At 45.4% G+C, this 21,063-nt stretch overlaps 2 protein-coding genes across 2 annotated transcripts in view; one reads left to right on the forward strand and one right to left on the reverse strand.

Moving 5' to 3' along the window:
* Positions 1-9,859, reverse strand: part of PGPEP1L (pyroglutamyl-peptidase I like) — a 45,712-nt gene extending 35,853 nt beyond the window's left edge. Inside the window, exons 1-2 of the mRNA XM_072797510.1 lie at positions 9,785-9,859; positions 3,252-3,304 (exon numbers count right to left, since the gene is read on the reverse strand). Coding sequence (XP_072653611.1) covers positions 3,252-3,304; positions 9,785-9,818 — 87 coding nt within the window. The 5' untranslated portion in view covers positions 9,819-9,859. The remainder of the gene's footprint in view (positions 1-3,251; positions 3,305-9,784) is intronic.
* An 8,551-nt stretch (positions 9,860-18,410) lies between these two features.
* The window catches only part of LOC140616737 (protein FAM169B-like), an 87,732-nt gene continuing 85,079 nt past the window's right edge, over positions 18,411-21,063 (forward strand). The window contains exon 1 of the mRNA XM_072797499.1: positions 18,411-18,495. Coding sequence (XP_072653600.1) covers positions 18,465-18,495 — 31 coding nt within the window. The 5' untranslated portion in view covers positions 18,411-18,464. The remainder of the gene's footprint in view (positions 18,496-21,063) is intronic.

The raw sequence follows: 21,063 nt of genomic DNA on the forward strand, positions 1-21,063 counted from the left end.
ATTTTCTCCTCATCTGTCTCTAAACTGCCATATACCTGTATATTTGTATGGATATTTCACAATTTGCCCATTTAAAGTCTATAATTTAAAAAATTAAGTCCAAAATTCAATGATTTTTAGCATATTCACAGAGTTGAGCAACCATCACCACAATCAATTTTAGAATCTTTTCATCTCCCCTGAAGAAACCTTGTACCCATCAATAGTCATTCTCTATTTCCCCCAATTTCCCCTCACCTACCCTCAGCAACCTCTAACCTACTTTATGTCTCACTAGATTTGCTTCATCTGGACATCATTTAAATGGAATCCTACAACGTTGTCTTTTGTGACTGGTATCTTTCACTTAGTATAATTCAAAACTGCCTTATATCTGTTGAATTCTTCAACAATTCTTTCTATAAGCTCTATTACTCCCTTTTGCAATTTATCTGATCTTTTGATAATCTTTTTTTTCCTGAAAGTCTCTTTTTTGTGATTCCATCTTCTTTAAATATTTCACAGTTATGCTATTTTATGATGACAACGAGCAGAATTATTTAAAATCTCATGTTCTTGAGATTCTAAATTTGCTTCTGCTGATTTTTACTCAAAGCTGTTCATTTCTCTATGTATTTGGTGATATCTGAATGGAAACTAATGTTTAGTTGCTCTTAATTTGTGGAAATCTGAGGTTTTAAATCTTCAGGAGAAGCCACATATGCTTCTGCTGGGAGCTGGGGTCCTAGAAACTGCAGGATCCCTTTCCAAGGGTCTAGCTTACATTATGTATCTTGGTTTCATCTCTACCACCTTCACTGCTGACTGCTGATAATGGCGTTTGCCCCCACCTGCCTTTTGTGTGGAGGCTAACCTGTCAGTCTTTCAGGCTGCAGCCAATCATGTGTGATATAAACATGGGCATGATGTCATGTATGCGAGCTTTCCTAGGAAGCATCATATTGCATGCCCAGCAACATACAGAAGTTCTGTTCTATCTAGTTTATCTACAGGGGAAGGGCTCCTCAGAGCACCTAGCTTTTGCCATCCTGCTTCTGCTGCCTGGAAGCCCCTAGGTGGCTTCTGTCTATGCCCTATTTCTCTGGCTTCATTGGTCAATTTTGAGTCACTCAAATAATGTTCTCCATCATTCTATTTCCTGTGTGAATCTCCAAAGTCAGAATCTATAGGCCCACAACTGAGAAGACTGGCTGACAGAGTAGCTTCCTGGTAATAAGGATTATATCTGTGAGCACCAGCAGTATACCCTGCCCCATTTCAAGGTTTTTTGTTTGTTGGTGTTTTAAGATTTTATTTATTTAGGGCACCTGGGTGGCTCAGTGTTTGAACATCTACCTCTGGCTTGGGTCATGATCCCAGGGTCTTGGGATCAAGTCCCACATCAGGCTCCTCACAGGGATCAAGTCCCACATCAGGCTCCTCACACTTTTTTTTTTTTTTTTTAAGATTTTATTTATTAGAGAGAGAGAAAGAGAATGAGTGGGGGGAGGGGCAGAGGGAGAGGGAGAAGCAGACTCCCCACTGAGTCTGGAAGGAGCCTGACATGGGGCTGGAATCCCAGGACTTGGAGATCATGACCTGAGCCAAAGGCAGACACTTAACTGACTGAGCCACCCAGGTGCCCCTCCCATTCCAAGGCTTTTCTGTTAACTCCAATAGTTCTGACAACCATTCCACTTTGCAGATAAGGAAACTGGAGGCACAGAAAAACTGGGGGCTTGTTTTGTTTGGGTCCTACAGTTTGTAGCTGTTGGAGCTGAGAGGCAAACTCAGGCAGCCTGCCTCCTTTCCTTTCCATGACAGCATAGAGACATAGAAGGACTAAGGGCCATCCAGCATTCAGCAGAAAAAGCCCTGTTTTTTGAGGAAAAGGCTTCAGACACCTGGGAGCTCACAAAAGCCCTGACCTGGCTTTTCTGGTATGATGTGTACAGCAGTGAGGCTTGGCAGCAAGTCTGGGGTTCCCTGAGCTTTTTTTCTGGCTGAAAAACAACAACAGCAAAATAATCCAAATTCTAACTCAAGAGTCTCAAGTTTCCCTGACTGCATCTGTGCAGTCTAGAAAAGCAATCCCCAGTGGCTACAAACCCGTGATTCAAGTAGCTTTGTGGCATTTTCAGCTCTACTGGGAAACCCTGAGAATAGACACAAGACCCCACCTTTGACTTAATCCAACAGAGGCAAGAAATTGACAGTCAAGTGAAAATCAACAGCTGGCTGTGTTCTAAGCCACTAGGTGACACCCACATGGGGACTGGTAGGAGGCATTTGCTCCAAGGAGAGGTGGTCCCATCTTGTGATGAGACCGTGACCCCTCCTCATCCTGTCCCAGGACGTGCTTTCTACTAGTTGACTACTTCCTTAAAAATAAAGGTGTGTCCTCTTATGAGTGAAGTCATATGATATTGGGGCATACCTTTATTACTCATATGTAGAATTTAAGAAACAGAACAGATGAACATAGGGGAAAGGAGGAAAAATAAAATAAATTGAAAACAGAGAGGGAGACAAACCAAAGAGACTCTTAACTCTAGAAACAAACTGAGGGTTGCTGGAGGGGAGGTGGGTAGGGGGATGGGGTAACTGGGTGATGGACATTAAGGGCATGTAATGGGATGAGCACTGGGTGTAATAGGCAACTGATGAATCATTAAATTCTACCTCTGAAAAAAATTCTACCTCTGAAACTAATAATATACTATATGTTAATTAAAATGAATTTAAATAATAAAAAAATAAAAGTGTGTCCTTTATAATGAGAACCATGGTTAAGCACTTAGCCTGTGCCAGGCACTATAAAAAATTGTTTTTACGGACTTCCATGCTTACTTGCTTTACATGTTTGTCTCACTCCTGCTCTGTAACATCAGCTCTATTATCTGCCCATTTCTTGCATAAGACCCCTGAGGCTGGGGGAAGTGACTTTCCTGAGGCCTCAGGGCCAGAAGAGGTGGGGGTCATAGGAACCTAGTTCTTGGGGAAGCAGAGCCTGCTTTCAGGCACTCCCCATTCTTCTCAGGAATATCTCCACAGTCTCTTCTTTACCTCATAGCCAGAAAGGTCACCTGGGGGCAGGTGAGTCACAACCCAAGGACCAAAGTCTAGTCCTTCTCCCAGGTTCTTGAGTATTTGTTCTCTCCCCTCTGATGTGGATCTGGCTACCAAGGGGCCTTACACACTGGGTTTCTCAGAGCCACAGAAGGAACTGGTGGGGCCCTGAGCTAAGGGCTCTGGGCCTGTTGGGTCTTTACCTTCACTGCTTCCCAGCTGGAATTTACCAGGTGCTGCCGGAACGGCCCAAAACCTGAAACCAAAGAGACCCTGGTTAGCTCAGGCCAGGCCTAGTTTTAGGGAGGATGTCTCTACACCTGGGCTGCTCCCTGTAATCTCCTGGGAGCCACCTGCTGCTCCCAGGGTCATGGTGGGCCCCGGGGTGTGTTGTGTGGGGGAGGGGAGGGGGATTCCACACATGTCCTTTCTTGTGGAGGCCTGCAACCTGGCCAATCTGGGAGCATTTTCATAATTCTCTATGGGAGGCATTATGGGGGAGCCAAAAAGGAACTTTGCTGCTGACCCAACCCTGAACTAGGAAGGCTTGAGAAAGTATACGAATATCTGGTTTATTTTTTTATTTTATTTTTTTTAATTTTTACTTATTTATGATAGTCACAGAGAGAGAGAGAGAGAGGCAGAGACACAGGCAGAGGGAGAAGCAGGCTCCATGCACCGGGAGCCTGATGTGGGATTCGATCCTGGGTCTCCAGGATCGCGCCCTGGGCCAAAGGCAGGCGCCAAACCGCTGCGCCACCCAGGGATCCCAAATATCTGGTTTAAATGTATGCTTTGTTAAGAGCCTGGAAAGACACCATGTGAATATGCCCAGTCATTTGCTAAGAGAGGTGCAGAGTAAGTTCCATGGAGGAGGATGGTCTTTTCAACAAACGGGCCCGGAACAACAGGACACCCAGAGGCAAAAACATGAATCCTCAGCTTCGGTCTTACAACTCAGTTAATTGTACACAATTAACTCAAAGTGGATCATGACCTTCAATGAACAAAGTAAAACTGTAAAATTTTCAGCGGGGGAGAAAGGGAGAAAATCTTGAGACCTACCGCTAGGCGAGGAGTTCTTGACACCAAGAGCACACCACCATCTATGAAAGTAAATGTTAATAAACTAGACCTCAAAAAAATAAATAAATAAACTAGACCTCATCGAAGTGTACTTGTGCTGTACAAAAACCTCTTTTGAGAAAATGAAAAGAAAGTTACAGACAGTATAAATAGTTGCAGATGACACATCTGATGAAGGCCTTGTACGAGGGTATATAAAGACCCCTGGGGCATCTGGGTGGCTTAGTCAGTTAAGCCTTTGCCTTCCCCATAGGTCACGGTCTCAGGTCCTGGGATAGAGCCTCAGGTCAGACTCTCTGCTCAGCAAGGAGTCTCCTTCTCCCTCTCCCTCTGCCCCTCTTCCCTGCTCATTCTCTCTCTCTCAATAAATAATACATCGTTTTTTTAAAGATTTTATTTATTTATTCATGAAAGACACAGAGAGAGAGGCAGAGACAGGCAGAGGGAGAAGCAGGCTCCTGCGAGGAGCCCGATGCGGGACTCCAACCCTAAACCCCAGGATCACGCCTTGAGTTGAAGCAGAAGCTCAACTGCTGAGATTGGGATACACCCAGGTATCCCAATATTACATCTTTTTAAAAAAAGAAAAAAAAAGAACCCTCAAAACTCAACATTAAAAAAAAAAAAGAAAAACAAATCCAAAAACCAATTAGAGAGTTGGCAAAACACACAAAGGGACATTTCACTGAAGAAGATCTGTGATGTACAGACAGCAAATAAGCACAGCAGGGGATGTCTGACATCGCTCACCAGCAGGGAAACACAAATTAAAACACAAGGACATATCATCACACTACTAAAAGAGTGGCTAAAATAGAAATACCAATAACACCAAAAGCTGACAAGGATGAGGAGAAACCGGCTTAGACATATTGCTGGTGGGAATGCAAAACAGTACTGCCACACTGGGAAATAGTTTGCCAGATCCTATTAAAACTGAATGCAGGGGCACCTGGGGTGCTCAATCAGTTCAGCATCTGACTCTTGATTCAGCTTAGGTCACGATCCTAGGGTCATGGGATGGAGACCCATGTCAGGCTCCCTCTCCTCGAGGAGTCTGCTTGGGTATTCTCTTTGCCCCTTCCCCTGCTTATGGGCATGCACACTTGCTCTCACTTCCTCCCTCTTTCTCTCCCTCTCTCTCTCAGCATAAATAAATCAATCTTAAAAGAAAAGACCTGAGTGTGGACTTCCCACCACATTCACTCCTGGGTATTTATCCCAGAGAAATGAAAACTTGTTTTCACACAGAAGCTTGTCCACACAGGTTCATAGCGCTTCATGTGTTACAACCCAAAGCTGGAAATTCTCCAAGGGTTCTTCAAGCTGTGAATGGTAAAGCAAGAATTCCAGATTGTGAAATACCACCTCGAAAAGAAAAAAGTGGAAATAACACAAATGTGACCATCAGCTAATAAATGGGTAAACAAACTGGTGCGATCCATACCATGGAATATTATTTGTCAATAAAAGGACATGAAGTACTAATACATGATACACCATGGAGAAGCCTTGAAAATATTATGCTAAGTGGAAGAAGCTGCCACAAAGGACCACATGGTGTATGGCCCCATTCATATTATATATCCAGAATTGGCAATCTAGAGAGAGAGACAGTAGGTTAGTGGTTAGTGGATTTGGAGTGTGGGGGTAGGTGGGGGGTGATGTGGTAAACAAAGGCAAAAGAAAAATGAAATTTTCTTACTACCTATAGCCCATTCACAAGTCCTTAAAACAGGCAGAGTAACATTCCTCTAGGAGCTCAGCTGCCTCAATGCTAATGGCAAAAGGCAATTTTGGCCCGACTAGCCAGGATCCTGTAAGTCTACTTAATTTAATTTAATTTAGTTTTTAAAAGATTTTATTTATTTACTCATGAGAGACACAGAGAGAGGCAGAGATAAAGGCAGAGAGAGAAGCAGGTTCCCTGTGGGGGACCGGACATGGGACTCAATCCCAGGACCTCGGGATCACCGCCTGAGACAAAGGCAGACACTCAACCACCGAGCCACCCAGGCATCCCTGTAAGTCTAGTTTAACATATAAGAATTCCTTTGAAAGCATCCTTTATCTTTACTTCCCAAGATATGTGTTGGTAACCATCCCCCAAACATATGGCCCACTCATCTACACCTGAACCTAGTCTCATGACTAAGGTTTTATTAGACAATCATAAGTGATCTTTTCCCACCAGTAGGTAGCACCATCAAGGTCCTGGAAACCAGGACCTTGGAAACCTTGGAAATTTTGCTTCCAAAATTTCTTAGAGACTTACACTCTCTCCAACTCCCTCCCAACTTGAAAGTACATAATGGGCCACTCTTCCTGACCCCAGGCGCAGCTCTTTCTGCCTACAGGTCCTATCCCCAGAGTTTAATAAAACCACCTTTCTGCACCAAAGTCTCAAGAATTCTTTCTTGGTCATCAGCTCTGAACCCTAATATCTTTCCTACACTGGGGTATTAGGGAATGATAGCTAAGGGATATAGGGTTTCCTTTTGGGGTAATTCAAATGTTCTAAAATTGATTGTGTGATGAAGGCACAACTTTATGAATATACTAAAAGCCATTGAACCATACATTTTATTCATTTTTATTTTTTTTAAAGATTTTCTTTTCTTTTTAGATTTTATTTATTTATTCATGAGAGACACATAGAGAGAGGCAGAGACATAGGCAGAGGGAGAAGCAGGCTCCCTGCAGGGAGCCTGATGCAGGACTTGATCCTAGGACCCCAGGATCATGACCTGAGCTGAATGCAGATTCTCAACCACTGAGCTGCCCAGGTGCCCCCAAAAGATTTTATTTTTAAGTCATCTCTACACTCAACATGCATCTCAAGCCCACAACCTTGAGATCACAGGTCACATACTCCACCAACTGAGCCACATGTGAAAACTATCCTATTTAAAAGAATTATACCACACATGAATTTTATCTCAATAAAGCTGTTAAAATGTTTTTTAAAAAGGAACCATAGAGGGATCCCTGGGTGGCGCAGCGGTTTGGCGCCTGCCTTTGGCCCAGGGCGTGATCCCGGAGACCCGGGATCGAATCCCACATCGGGCTCCCGGTGCATGGAGCCTGCTTCTCCCTCTGCCTGTGTCTCTGCCTCTCTCTCTCTCTCTGTAACTATCATAAATAAATAAAAATTAAAAAAAAAAAGGAACCATAGATACGTACAACTTGGATGACCCTCAAAGGAAATATGCTGAGCGAAAACAAGCCAACCTCAAAAGGATATATATTCATTTATACAATATTTGCAAAAGAACATAATTAAAGAGATGAAGAACAGATTAATGGTGGTCAGGAGGTAGAGATGGGAAAGCAGCTTGTTTTCACTCAGATATTTAGACACACGGTGGCCCAGTCAAGTTGACACATGAAGTTAACCATCACAGGGCCTCAAAGATGGTGTAGGAGTGACCACACCCATGGGACCTCTTATTTCATCTCTCCTTCAGAGTGGCCCTTGGTCTGAACTCATGGGGCCACTCCGCACCCCTGCCCCTGTAGGGGAGGTCAGGGACTGTCTGGACCTCAGGCTTTTTGAGGAGGAGCCCAGTTCTGGAGAGGACTGTGCCTCTGAAGTTCCTGAACTTCTGGAACCACTAACAAGTGTGGCTCACAATGGGAAAATCTTTCTCAGGGAATGCAGAAATTTGGACAGATGTCCCGGACACCAGGAAGCCAATGGTGTCCCCTCGAAACCCACTAACTCCTATAGAATAAATGAGACTGTAGCTGCCATAGGAGCAGCCAAATTAAAAAAAAAAAAAAGGTTTTAGAAACGATTGAGATTCAGAAAAAAAATCACTGAGAAACCAGGTACCTCCTGGGATGATTGTAGACATACTAAAAATGCAGCACCGCACACATACACACAAAATAATCACATTCTGCTTTAGATCATATTCAGATCAACAGAGTCAGATCATCTGTTAACTGTTTTTAGTTAGGAAAAACAGCTCAGCAAGTACAGGTTTAAAGCTCTTGTTTTGCAGGGTCAAACCGTGTACTTTAAACTTGGCAGGCTCTCTGCGGTGAAATTTGCATAAGGCTGGAGGAAACTTCTCTGGCAATCTAGGGAGCCCTTTGGAGGGAGGCAGGTTTTCTCAGCCTCCCATTGTTCTCGTTGGTGCTGTCAAAATGCCTTGAACCCAAGGCAGTTTGTCAGAGCCCTTGCCCTCCCCCTCCCCCCAGCAGTTCTTAGGCCAATTGCCTTGGCCAGATTTACACAAAAATCCAATTAGATGAAAAGACTACCCCTGGCAGCTCAAAGCATTTCTAATAAAGGAAGGCCACACTCTGGAAGCCAGTGGGCACTCCCAAATCGTGGCTGATTATCAGGTACTTGATCAAACAATCTAAGAGTTTGCCAGCAAACCACAAACTAACAGGTCAGAGGTAGGGGTCAATGGGAGTCGAAGACTTGCCAAAGGGGCTTCAATATTCAGATGGCATCTGTGACAAACGTTGCATTGATCAGGGGTACAGTTATCGTACCAATTCAAGACTATTTTGAACCATTCAATATCTACCCAAAGTTACACAAATGAGAACAAGGGAGAAAAAACGTTTTTCAAAAGAATTTTCTTTTCCTCAGAAGGTTAATAGGAATTTGATTATAGCGTGAAAAAAAAAGATAGGTATGTTTCAATTTTCCAGGTACACAGAAATCCTTGTCTCCTGTTTCCTTCATCTGACACAATTCAAAAAATTAAAAAATAGGGGGATCCCTGGGTGGCTCAACGGTTTGGCGCCTGCCTTTGACCCAGGGCGCGATCCTGGAGTCCCGGGATCGAGTCCCATGTCAGGCTCCTGGCATGGAGCCTGCTTCTCCCCCTGCCTGTCTCTGCCTCTCTCTCTCTAGGTCTATCATAAATAAATAAATCTTAAAAAAAAAATAAAAAATATGTCAACTGTGTCTAACTAAAAAGAAGGAGCTTTGTAAAGAAATGAAGCCCTTCAGGGACTGGCTGTGACATTGACTGGGGGTGGCTGGAGTTGATTTGGTTTGTGCTGGTGAAAGGCAGGAGCGGGTAGGTGGCTACCATGCCTTTCAAGTTGATCTTTTGGAGTTCAGAGTCTCCAATCGGTGGCCCTCGGGGGAGCTTCAGGGTTTTCTGAGGGGCTGAAAGTTCTTCAGTCTGGCTGTGGGGGCTGTGTGCTCCATAGGGGGTGGTTATTGTACATGGACCACCATCCCAGCCCTATAAGGGCCTATTTCTTTTTTTTTTTTTTTTTAAAGATTTTATTTATTTATTCATGAGAGAAGGGCCTATTTCTGAAGCCCCAGCTCCCACTGGATGCCACATGGGCCCACTGGTCCCAGCCTACGATTCCTCCCTAGTTGGGGGAACAACAAGGTCTGAGCCTGAGCCACGTGTGGGCACCTGTGTGTGTGCCACCTGAGAGTTATTTGCAGGGGAAAGCTAACCGAAGCAGAAAAGCCTCTCTGTCCCCTGTTTTTCAATAGGGCACAGCAAGAAGTAGCTTCCAACTGGAATTACTGGCACCACCAGTTGCCACTCTTCCCCCCACCCCCCGCCAGAGGGAACTGTTTATATGACCCGATCAGGCAAGTGCACATTCCATGGTACCGCTAAAAGTAGCAGCAAACGGGAAAGCAGAAAAATAGTCTTACCAGTCACCACCACGCAGCTGGACTGGGAATCCATGAAACCCAAGTGAGGAGCATGTATCTGAGCCTCGGGGTGGGGGGGGTGTGTGGGGGGGTGTCAGATGGCCATGGCTCCGCCCATCTGGGGCCCTGGGAACACTAGGCGCCCCTCCCGCCTGGCGGTTGGCAGCCTCAGGCTCCTATCAAGGGCACTCAGCCTTGTCTGGCCAGGAGGCCCCCAGAAAGGCTGAAGACTCTGGGGTGGGGGTAGAGCGGTTAGACGATGCCCTTTCAAAGCAAAAATAGCCAGTTCAGAAGTCAGAGGCTTTGGGTAACAGACACATGGAAAGTCAGAGCACCATCAAGGACTTTCTGGATCTTTGGGTCTGGGTCAGTTTGTGGCTGGGTATGAGTTTGGTGATCAGCTGTCTCTGTCTGGGACTCAGGGTTTTCTGGGATTGGGATGGGGCTGAGGGTGGGGGCTGGGCAGGTCGCTACTAAAATGTGCTGTAACCCGTACAGTCCCAGGCAAATCAGGTTGGTGAGTGACCCTACAATCTGTTCAGATCTTGCTTCCTCTCTTTAGTAATCTTTCCCCTGGATCCCTCATTTTGTGCGGCCATGATGACTTAGTGAAATTTGGTTGCTCTTGAAATTGATTATGCAAAATACGTTTAAAAAAAGGAAAAAGAAAACCAAAACCACAGATGAAACTATGGTAAAAGTGTTGATTGAAAGCACCTGTCATCGGGATGCCTGGGTGGCTCAGCAGTTGAGTCTCTGCCTTCTGCTCAGGTCATTAACTTCGGGGTCCTGGGATCGAATCCCACATCAGGCTCCCTGTGGGAAGGCCTGGTTCTCCCTCTGCCTATGTCTCTGCCTCTCTCTCTCTGTGTCTCTTATGAATAAATAAATAATCTTAAAAAATAATCATAAAAATCGAAAGTACTTGTCACCTATAAGCTATGAGCGGTCAGACAAGTTCACTTCTCTGCCCTGTCTCCCCTTTCTATGAAATGGAGAGGCTCATAGCACCCCCTTGTTATATGGAGTCTTCCTTAGCCCTGGGCATTGTCCTTTCAGTACCCTCAGCAACCCTGGTGGGGGCAGTCGCTCACAGTGCCAGCAAAGTCTGTGCTGGCTTCTCAGACTGTGCCCTCCTCACACCACATTCTGCCTGCCACAAGCACTTAATGCAGTGATTGACCAACGACACACCACTAAATGTTAGCCACTGGCCGGTGGTGGCATTCCACCTAGTTCTGTAGACATCCTTCTTCCTTCTAATTGTGTCAGAGTAAAGCTAACATTTGAGGCTAGTTTCTCTACTGAAGAAGCCATGTTATGCAACATCTTGACCTTTCAGAATGTGTATATATAAATATATACACACATCTATATGGTTTTTATATAGTTTTATATAGAAAAGTTTTATATAGTTATATATATTTATATATACATACAGTTTTTTAGCTAAAAATAGCTTTGTTTTTTTAAGAAAGCTGTCTGAAAGGAGGTGGGGCATCTGGGTGGCTCAGTTGTTTAAGCTTAATCTGACTCTTGCTTTTGGCTCAGGTCATGATCTCAGGTTGTAAGATCAAGCCCCACACAGAGCTCCCCTCTCAAAGGGGAGTCTGCTCGAGATTCCCTCTCCCTCTCCCCCTCCTCCTGCTCTCACTCTCTCAATAAATAAATAAAATCATTAAAAAAAAAAGAAAGAAAGCTGTCTAATAGGAGACACAAAACCATTCTTTTCCCCCATCTGGGCATGGCCACGAGAAGCTCCATCCCAGGGAAACCAGTAGAGCTCCTCCAGGGTCACACTGATTTCCCCAGTTCAGTATGCCCCGTATTAGAGGGTGTGACCATGTGATTCCATCTTCTTAATTGGTCCCCTGATGGAAAAAAACAAACCATCCCCTTAAATTGGGATCACTGCCAAGGCCTAGACTCCACCTGATGCCTTCCTAGGATGCCGAACCAACGACCGTTCCTTTTAATTGGCCTCTGGTGTGGGCTGCAGGCTCATTTCCAGCAGAGAACGGGTGGGAAGTGGCATTTGCCTCCAGTGGCCTTCCCCTGCCTGCTCTGGGAAGCCAGGAGAGGGGGAAAGGGGGGGCCTTGTTTTGCGAGGATGCAGAGAGCATTGCATTACACCTTATTTTGAGATTAAAGTAGACAATACTGAGATCCAAGTTTGAAAGCAATTACCCAGTTTCTCATACTCCCTCAGGCATTGTTGATCTTGAGTCAACCCCTCATTTTAGTAAATGGCACCCCTGGTTCTAGGTCACTGTCACCTAGTCCTTCTGTTGGAACGGTTTCACTTGCCCATCACAGTCATAAACAAATTAGGCCATTGGAAAGGCCGGCATTTGTAAAATTGGTTGCTGCTAAATCAAACTCTGATATCCACACCAACTAATGAGATCTGTGTAGCTAACTTGTGTTTACGAATGTTAACTTATCACGCCTCAAAACAGACTCAACTGTTGTTAAGACTGCCAGTTGTTGGGACACCTGGGTGGCTCAGTGGTTGAGCATCTGCCTTTGGCCCAGGTCATGGTCCTGGGGTCCAGTTCCACATCAGGTTCCCCACGGGGAGCCTAGACTGCTTCTCTGCCTCTCTGTGTCTCTCATGAATAAATAAATAAAATATTTAAAAAAAACCTGAAACACTGCCAGTTGTCAACGAGGCCCCTTCTCCAACAAGGATGCTACTTTTCTGATAAAGACACTGCAACTTTTATGTTTATTTTTTTCAGGGTTTGATGTAAGCCATTGTTATTGTAACTTAAACTGGAATGCATCCTGCAATTTTCACTTTTCCATAATTCACTTATTTTCTTATGTTCTAAACTTCCCCTAATTGTGCAATTAATAAAAAAGAAAGGGAAAGATGTAAAATATTTTTACTTAGCAACAGTGACCTGTCTCTGATTTCATCCAACCAACCCCACCCGGAAAAAAAACCTCCACACATTCTCATTCTCTAAAATGAAAACAATTCAGAGAAGTATGGATTTTGAGGTCTGACATCTGCACTTTTATTTCTTTTTCCATTGTAAAAACAAATGGTCTCTAACAATTGCTGATGTCAAACACAATCTTTAGGCCCATGAAACACAGTAAGCCTGAGAATGAATAAAGCAACTAAAGAGAGATGTTTTATTTAACAACAACAACAAAAAAGCACAGTGATCTTCCTTAGGAGTTAGATTCCCAAGAGGAAAATATTTGTAATCATGTTTGACTCTGGGATTAAGAGGGCAAGGTGTGACCCCCTTTCAGTGAACTGAAGAGCAAGCAACAGTACGCACATGTTCTCACCAGGGACGACAAATGTGGGCTGCCAAGATTATAATATCCCAAGACCTAAATATTTCGAGTTTTGAACCAAACATAAAACTTCGTGGGATTTGTTTTAAATTTCTCATTGGCAAGTTGTGACTTCCTGTTTAAGCCAGAAAAAGGATTAAAAGGGTTTGTTTATTTGTCTCTAACATGAACAGCTCTTACAACACGTTTTGTACACTTGACATAAATGAAATTTAATCAACCTGGTCAAATTCCTCTTGGGAGGTAGGGAGAATCAATCAATCAAGATGCACTTGCAATTAAATAATAATAATAATAGTAATAAGCTCTCCTCTATGTCAAACACCTCTGCTTCCAGCCCAGCTACTTATGTCTACCATAAAATATAAAACTCCTATGCCAACTGCCTCTTGCCAAAGCACTGAGTCTCCAATAATGTCACTTTTCCAAGGTAGCCTTTGGGACTCACTCACCCCATTCCTTTGCTTTTCCAGCTCAATAGTTCAAAAGGGGCCAAAATACAGACTCTAAAAAGCTCCAAAATAAACATTAGGGGCGACAGTGTTTCTGTTGCAAATGTTCAACTCAGCCCCTTAGTAGCTTTCAAAGCAGCTGGATGATATGCAAATGAAGGGCGTGGTCACGTTCCAATAACTGAATTTTGAATACATGTACTGCCCACGTGTCACAAACCATTATTCCTCTTTTGATTTTTTGAACTATTCACAAACGTAAAAACTATTTTCAGCTCACAGGCTGTACAAAAAATAGGCGGGGGGCTGGGTTGGGGCCGTGGGCTGTAATTTGCCAGGCCCTGGGCTAGAATCCAATTTTTTTCCCAAGGCAAACAGGATATGGTTGATGATCAAGTGACCTTATGGGCTATAGGAACAAATTTATAGTTAACTATGAGTAACTAGATTTGGTTAACATCAAAATGAGGATTGAGTGATTCAGAATATTCCATCAAAAAAACTTTTTTTTTTTTTTTTACTTTCTCTTCTTTGTTAAGTTCACCTGGTGTTAAATTCCAGGAGCATTCAGAATGAATGAATGTGGCAAATGGTTCTGTGTTCAGAATTATAGTATTTATGGTTTTTTACTACTGTGGATTTGCTCACTGAAGCAGTTAGTAATAGATATTTTTTCCTTGGGTTGATGTGCTATTGCTGGTTTCCTAGGTGAGATTTGATTCCAACACCCGTTTAAGGAAGGACCCTAAGGACCTTCATCTTTTTGGAAGTTTCTGACACCATAGTCATGTTTTTGACTTACCTACCAAAGAATAGCTCTCAAATGCTCATGGCATTTACTGATTTAAAAACTGAACATTTTAGACTTTTATAATATTCTGAAACAACCATTTGAAACTGTTTTAAAACAAAGAATTGGTATATTAGAAACTATTACAACGTTGGGATTATGTTCAATATTCCATAGGAAGTTGGTATAGAAAGATACTAGTTTTTTAATATTTTATTTATTTATTCATGAGACACACACACACACACACACTCACACACACACACACACACACACACACACACACACACACAGAGGCAGAGACACAGGCAGAGGGAGAAGCAGGCTCCATGCAGGGAGCCTGACGTGAGACTTGATTTCGGGTCTCCAGGATCACGCCCTGGGCTGCAGGCGGTGCTAAACCGCTGAGCCACCTGGGCTGCCCGAAAGATACTAGTTTTTATAATGTCACCGAAGAATTATTACTTAATAGCTTGAAAATTTGTGTTTTAAAATACTTTGCTATGGGGATCCCTGGGTGGCTCAGCGGTTTAGCGCCTGCCTTTGGCCCAGGGCGCGATCCCGGAGTCTCGGGATTGAGTCCCGCGTGGGGCTCCCTGCATGGAGCCTGCTTCTCCCTCTGCCTGTGTCTCTGCCTCTCTGTCCTCTCTCTATGACTATCATGAATAAAAATAAAAATTAAAAAATTAAAAAAAAGTTTGCTATGATACATCACAAGGTACTATCTCCTCTACATTTTATAGAAGAAAAATTTTGTACTTTTCTCTGTCTTATATTCTTTCCTTCAATTTTTACTAAGCCTTGATCTGCTTTTTTCTTTCTCCTTTTTTTTTCCTCAGGCCTACAGCTCTTTGACAGAAAAGTAACAACTGCTACAAGAGGAATTTGTTTACTTATTAAAATCCAGTAGCTTGCTAGCGCTTTTGTTTAAGTACCAGATTTTTGTTTCCAACTTCACAAATACCTTGGGAATGGCTACAACAGTTGTGTGTGTGTGTGTGTGTGTGTGTGTGTTTAAAGGTTTTATTTACTTATTCATGAGAGACACAGAGGGAGAGAGGCAGAGACATAGGCAGAGGGAGAAGCAGGCTCCCTGCAGGGAACCTGATGCGCAACCTGATCCCAGGACCCCAGGATCACACCCTGAGCCAAGGCACATGCTCAACCGCTGAGCCACCCAGGTGCCCCAACCTATGTGTGCTTCAGTCCTTTGATTGGAAGACTCCAAACTTTAATGATATGTAATTGACGTTCAATGTGAGAGGCAATCTGAGTCAACTCTCAATATCTTTAAGTACCTGGTTTGAATGTTTGATTAGGACGGGCTTTTCCTCAGGCTCCCTGCATGGAGCCTGCTTCTCCCTCTGCCTGTGTCTCTGTCTCTGTCTCTCTCTCTGTCTCTCATGAATAAATAAAATCTTAAAAAAGAAAAAATATTAAAAAAAAAAAAAGGAAGGGCTTTTCCTCCTTGGATGTCCAAATACATGATAAAGCTGTGGTCATAAGATAGTGTGGTATTGTAGTAGAAATAGGAAAAATGGTCCATTAAAGAAGAGGCATAATATATATGGGAATTAATATATGATTTAGAAAATAATTCATAGTAATGGCACAAAGAATGGACCATTAGATGGAGTGAGATCAGATCTAAAAGCCAAAACAATAAAAATACTGGAAGCAAATGTAGAAGAATTTATTTTCTAATTTTGGGGTAGTTTCAGCCTACCCAAGGGAGACAGAAAACCCAGAAACTACTAAGGAAAAGAGGGAGTGTTTGACTAAATACCAGTTTTGGGAAGAGGAGTTTAATGAGAAACAGGGAATTCTCTATATTTTTTCTGAAGGAACATGTATCAAGTACTGAGTAAGGGACAGGCTGGGTTAGGTAGGGAGGAATAGGTAGGGGGCTATGGGATCAGGCTCAGAGAAATCCCAGAAATGCTGAGGCATCAGGAAACCAGAGAGAGGGGAACAAACCAGACTATCCTGCCCTGGGTGTTGGGTTTGTGTGTACGTGTGTCTTTTTTATGGCAGTCACATTGCGACCAACAAAGAATAACCAGACCCCAAAGAAGAAGTAAGCCATTAAAGATGTTATCACTAGTCCTTATTGAATGAAACCAAGACATCACAAGAATGGTAAGGCCACAAGCTCCCTGGTTAGTTCTAAATAAGACTGTTGGTGGAGACCCACACTGGCAACCCTGTCTGGACCCCTCTCACTGCTGAGAGCTTTTTCTGTATCGTAGCTTAATACAACACTCTCACTTTACCCACTCTCCTTTGTCTGCAAGATTCATTCTTTGACTCTTTTGACTCAGTGAGAAGAGAACCTTGCTCTCGTGCTTCAGGATTATGTAATTTAAAAAACAATACAAACAATTTTAAAAAATGCAATAGGGTTTTGAAGAATATGCTTTATTTTACTTCATTTTTAAAGAAGATTTTATTTATTTATTTGACAGAAAGAGAGAGGATAAGCAGGGGGTGGGGTGGTGGTGGCAGGCAGTGGGAGAGGGAAAAGCAGACCCCTGAAGAGCAGGGAGCCTGGTACAAGGCTCGATTCCAGGACCCTGGGATCATGACCTGAACTGAAGGCAGATGCTTAACCTACCGAGCCATACAGGTACCCCAAGAAGTATTGCTTTAGAGCAGGGATTAATAAACCTTTAGTTGTGTGTACCAATAGCTTAAGTAACACCCACACATATCAGGGGTTCAACAAAGGTGCGCAGACCCCAAAGAGAGACTTGGTCTCACCCCAGGGCCTTTGCACTTATTGTCACTTTTGGCATTTCTGCTTCCCACATACTTAGCTCCCTCATTTACTTCAGGTTTTTGCTTTCCTTTTTCTGTTTTATTATTCTTTCCCCCTAGCCCGTATTTACCATACTATTATGTTCTATCTCCTGTTCACTTTTACCCACTAGATAGTAGCTTCCAAAGGCAAGATTTTATTAATTCTGTTCATTGTTGAATTGCTAGAATCTGGAATGGGATAAAGCACATAGTAGGAGCCTAACAAATCTGTGTTTAATAAGAACAGGTGATGGGAGAAATTAAGTGTTCTGAAAGCTATTTCATTTTTATTGCTGTAGAAAATGAAATCTCAAACTTCCAAGAAGTGACTCAGGTTGAATCTAAGGAGAGCCTCCAGCTCTGGTCTCCATTAACCTGCACATTTCTACAATACGCAATGGAAGCCAAACTGGGGCCAGTTTTTATCCCATTCAGGAGGATACCGTGGCCCACCCCAAGTCCCTTGCTCCGAAAGTGGAGGTGCCAAGTGGAGGTGCCGTTGGGAGGCTTCCCAGAGCAGCTGGTTGCTGGGGTAGAGGGATGATAGGCAGGCAGGTGAGTTCCAGACCCTCAGGTCTAGAAGGACTGAAGATGCAGATCAGGTGGTTTTCCACAAGGATGAATTTCAGAGTTGCAACCAAAGATAGCAGGCTAGTTAGTTGACTAACCACAAACCTTTGGGTTTCCAAGGCCATTGGCATTTTCAAACCACCCCTGCTCCACACCTCTCCTCTAAAAAACACCATGAAACACGCCAAGAAGAAGAAACACTAGGGAAACAGCTGGCTGTCATGGAACTATGCCATTTCAAGTGAGTACAAGCCCGAACATTTAATAAATGAAAGTATTAGTTATCAGCCAAAATGGGCACATTATAGTCATCAGAAAAAATCTGACATGGGCAGAAAAGGTTATTGGATGTCCTCCTGCCTTATGCGTGCCATTCATGGTCTTTGAGTTATTTTAAAACTGTGTAAATTTTCCAAAAGGAATAATGCAAATAAATGATTCTCGTCCGTAGAAATGGAAATAGCGGAAGGAAACGAGAAGGGGCTCGGGAGAGGGGCATTGGCCATGGGGTGCGCTGCAAATAGTTTTCTCTTGCGAAGAATAACCTCCTCGGAGGGGTGGGGCTGGCTTTGCTCAGCGGGGCGTCAAGGTCGCTGGCAGGCGGCGCAGGCCGCAGGCGGAGGGGGCGGGGCGGCTCCGGGGTGGTAGCCGGGATCCGGGGCAGCCCCGGGGGGGGGGGGGGCACGCGGGGGCGGGGGCGGGGAGGGGAAACGCGGCAGCCCCGCGGGAGGGCCGCGAGCCGCGGGAGCCGAGCATGGAGGCCGAGGCCGCTCGCGCAGCCGCAGGTAAGGGGAGCCGCGGCCGGCGGGGCCCGGGGTCCGCTCGCCTCCCTCGCCCCAGCCCCGGTGGCCCCTCCCCGCGTGTCGGGTTTCAATGGCTGGGCTGGCCGGGAGCTCGGGGCCCGCGCTGCAAAACGCGACCGTAAACAGCGCGCCGCGGCCGGGAAACTTTCCCTGGACTCGGCGCCAGGGCGCCACTCGCCGCGCACCTGTCGCCGCGGGGCCCGCGCTGGGCGGGCGGGTGCGGGGCGCAGGGCGCTGCGCGCTGGTCCCCGAGGGCTCGCGCCCCCAGCGCATCTCCAGGCCCCCCGGCGTCCGACCCGTGACCGGGCTGGGCGAGCCCCCCGCCTTCGCTGGCCTCGGTGGCCTCGTCTGTGACATGGGCACCGCACGGTGGGGGAGAAAGCAGCATCGGAGCCGGGGTCCTAGCGGCGCCCCGCCCGCCCCCGGGACGGCCCGTGTGGTCCCCGGGCACCTTGCGCGACGGGCACGCGGGCGCCAGGCCAGCGGGGACTCTGGCTCTGAGGGCGCCCCCCTCCCCATCCGAGCCCCCTCCCTCCCGCGAGCCCACGGAGGGGCCCTGCCTGCCTTCTGTCCCGAGAACGAGGCGAAACGGCGCCGCTTCGGACTCCGAAGGCAGGTTGAACGCATCCGCAAAGCGGTGCTCGGGAGCTGGCGTCGGGGTGTTGGACGCCGAGAAAATGCCCTTTGCCCCGCATCTCCCCGCATCTCCCCCCCCCCCCCCGGGACCGGTGGCTGGAGCGGCCGGTTGGCCGGTACCCCTCGACCTCTCTCGTCCCCTCCACGTCCAGGCCGGCCACCAGGCGCGTGGCCACGGATGACCAGCCCTGCCCCCAGTGCAGTCAAACCCCAGACTGGACGCTTTCTCCAGCCACACCATTTCTGTAAGGAAAAAATCGATCTTGGGGAGGCTCTTCTGCCTTTTATTGGTAGCTAGCCGACAGCGGCAAAGACTGTTTTTTAATGGCCTACATTTATTTTTTTTATTTTTTTAAATTTTTATTTATTTATGATAGTGAGAGAGAGAGAGGCAGAGACACAAACAGGCACCATGCACCGGGAGCCCGACGTGGGAGGATCGCGCCCTGGGCCAAAGGCAGGCGCCAAACCGCTGCGCCACCCAGGGATCCCCAATGGCCTACATTTAAAAGCTGTGACTCTGAGTTGTTTTCCCCCGATTTCCAGTGAGTTGAGGAGAGAAGGTGGCCACTAGCCAATTGTATGAATTTTCCATTCCTTGTTGAAAAAGTGTTCATTGGTCTAGAGACTGAGAAATGGTTTGTTTCTCCCCATTTTTAAGGGGGAGACGATGCTGTTTGGCTTTTTGATTTTCTTTATTCCCCTGTGATCGTTTCTGGAAAGTTGGTCCCCATGGTTTTGGGTAAGGAGTCGGCTGCAAGGTTGCTTGAGAACTGGGTCAAGAAACAAAAGTAACCTGCTCTTCTGACCTCATCTAACACATCTGCAAGATGGAAAAGATTTTGCCCAATTAGGGACTTATTGTACAAAACTATCTCCTTCATTTTCAACACTCAGTGAGTGGGCACAGAGTTGCTCAATCCATACCTCCTCGCTTCCTCTCCTCCTCAGAGTGGTACCGAGTCGGAGACTTCTCCCAACTCTTCCCTTCGCGCTGTGCCCGTTTTACCCAGTCTTTGTACACTTAGTGGGAAAAGTAATGGTAATTTCATCTTCTGGAAAAGTGTAGTTGGCTTAAACACTTTAAGATTTTCCTGTATTTCTTTCAGCATTTGCTGTGGCTTTCATGGTTGCTGATGGACCAGAGGACAAACAGCAGTTACACATTAATCATTTCCACATGTGCTAGATTCTAATGGATTGGCGTTTCGCATAGCTGAACCATTGCCTGAGCTTTGATAGCTCCTTACCAAAAAGGGCTTGAACAAATCATGTCTATGTCGGAATCCTTTTTCCTTTAGCAAGGAAGCATTAAACTTAAGAATTAGGCTTTCAGATAAGGTTCTGTCCCGGTCCCCCCTTGAGCCCTAAATGTAGGGAAAGGGCATGTGACATTCTGATGGGAGTTGTATTCTGTATCTAGATGAGCCTCCTCAATATTGAGGTGTCCATTTGGTGGATACTATCCAGTGGGGCTCTGGAGCTACCCCCAGTAATTCAAAACATGTCCCAGGGCCACACACACACACACACACACACACACACACACACACACATTCTTTCTCCCTCCCTCCCTCTCTCTCACTCTCTGAGTTTGTATGTGTTGTATGTGTTTTTAATTTGTCTGATGCTGGAGACCTTCTTAGGTTCCAGCAGACCATCTGCTGCTGTCATTTTAGCTTAGAGCATCCTGGAGAGGAAAAGGAAAGTGAGACGTGGTCTAGTTCTGTACTCCTCTCATCCTTCACCTTGAATTTCTCTCATGTATAAGATAAGGACTGACGTACCTCGGAAGGGTTATAAGAGACCCTGTGCTCATCACAGTCGATTGCTGGGCCCAGCCTAAAACTTAGGGTCTCTTCTGAGAGAGCCATTTCTTTTACCCCCATCCATCCCTTCTGTTTAACACCCCAA

This window comes from Canis lupus, chromosome 2 (assembly GCF_048164855.1).
Source record: "Canis lupus baileyi chromosome 2, mCanLup2.hap1, whole genome shotgun sequence".
NCBI classification, from domain to species: domain Eukaryota; kingdom Metazoa; phylum Chordata; class Mammalia; order Carnivora; family Canidae; genus Canis; species Canis lupus.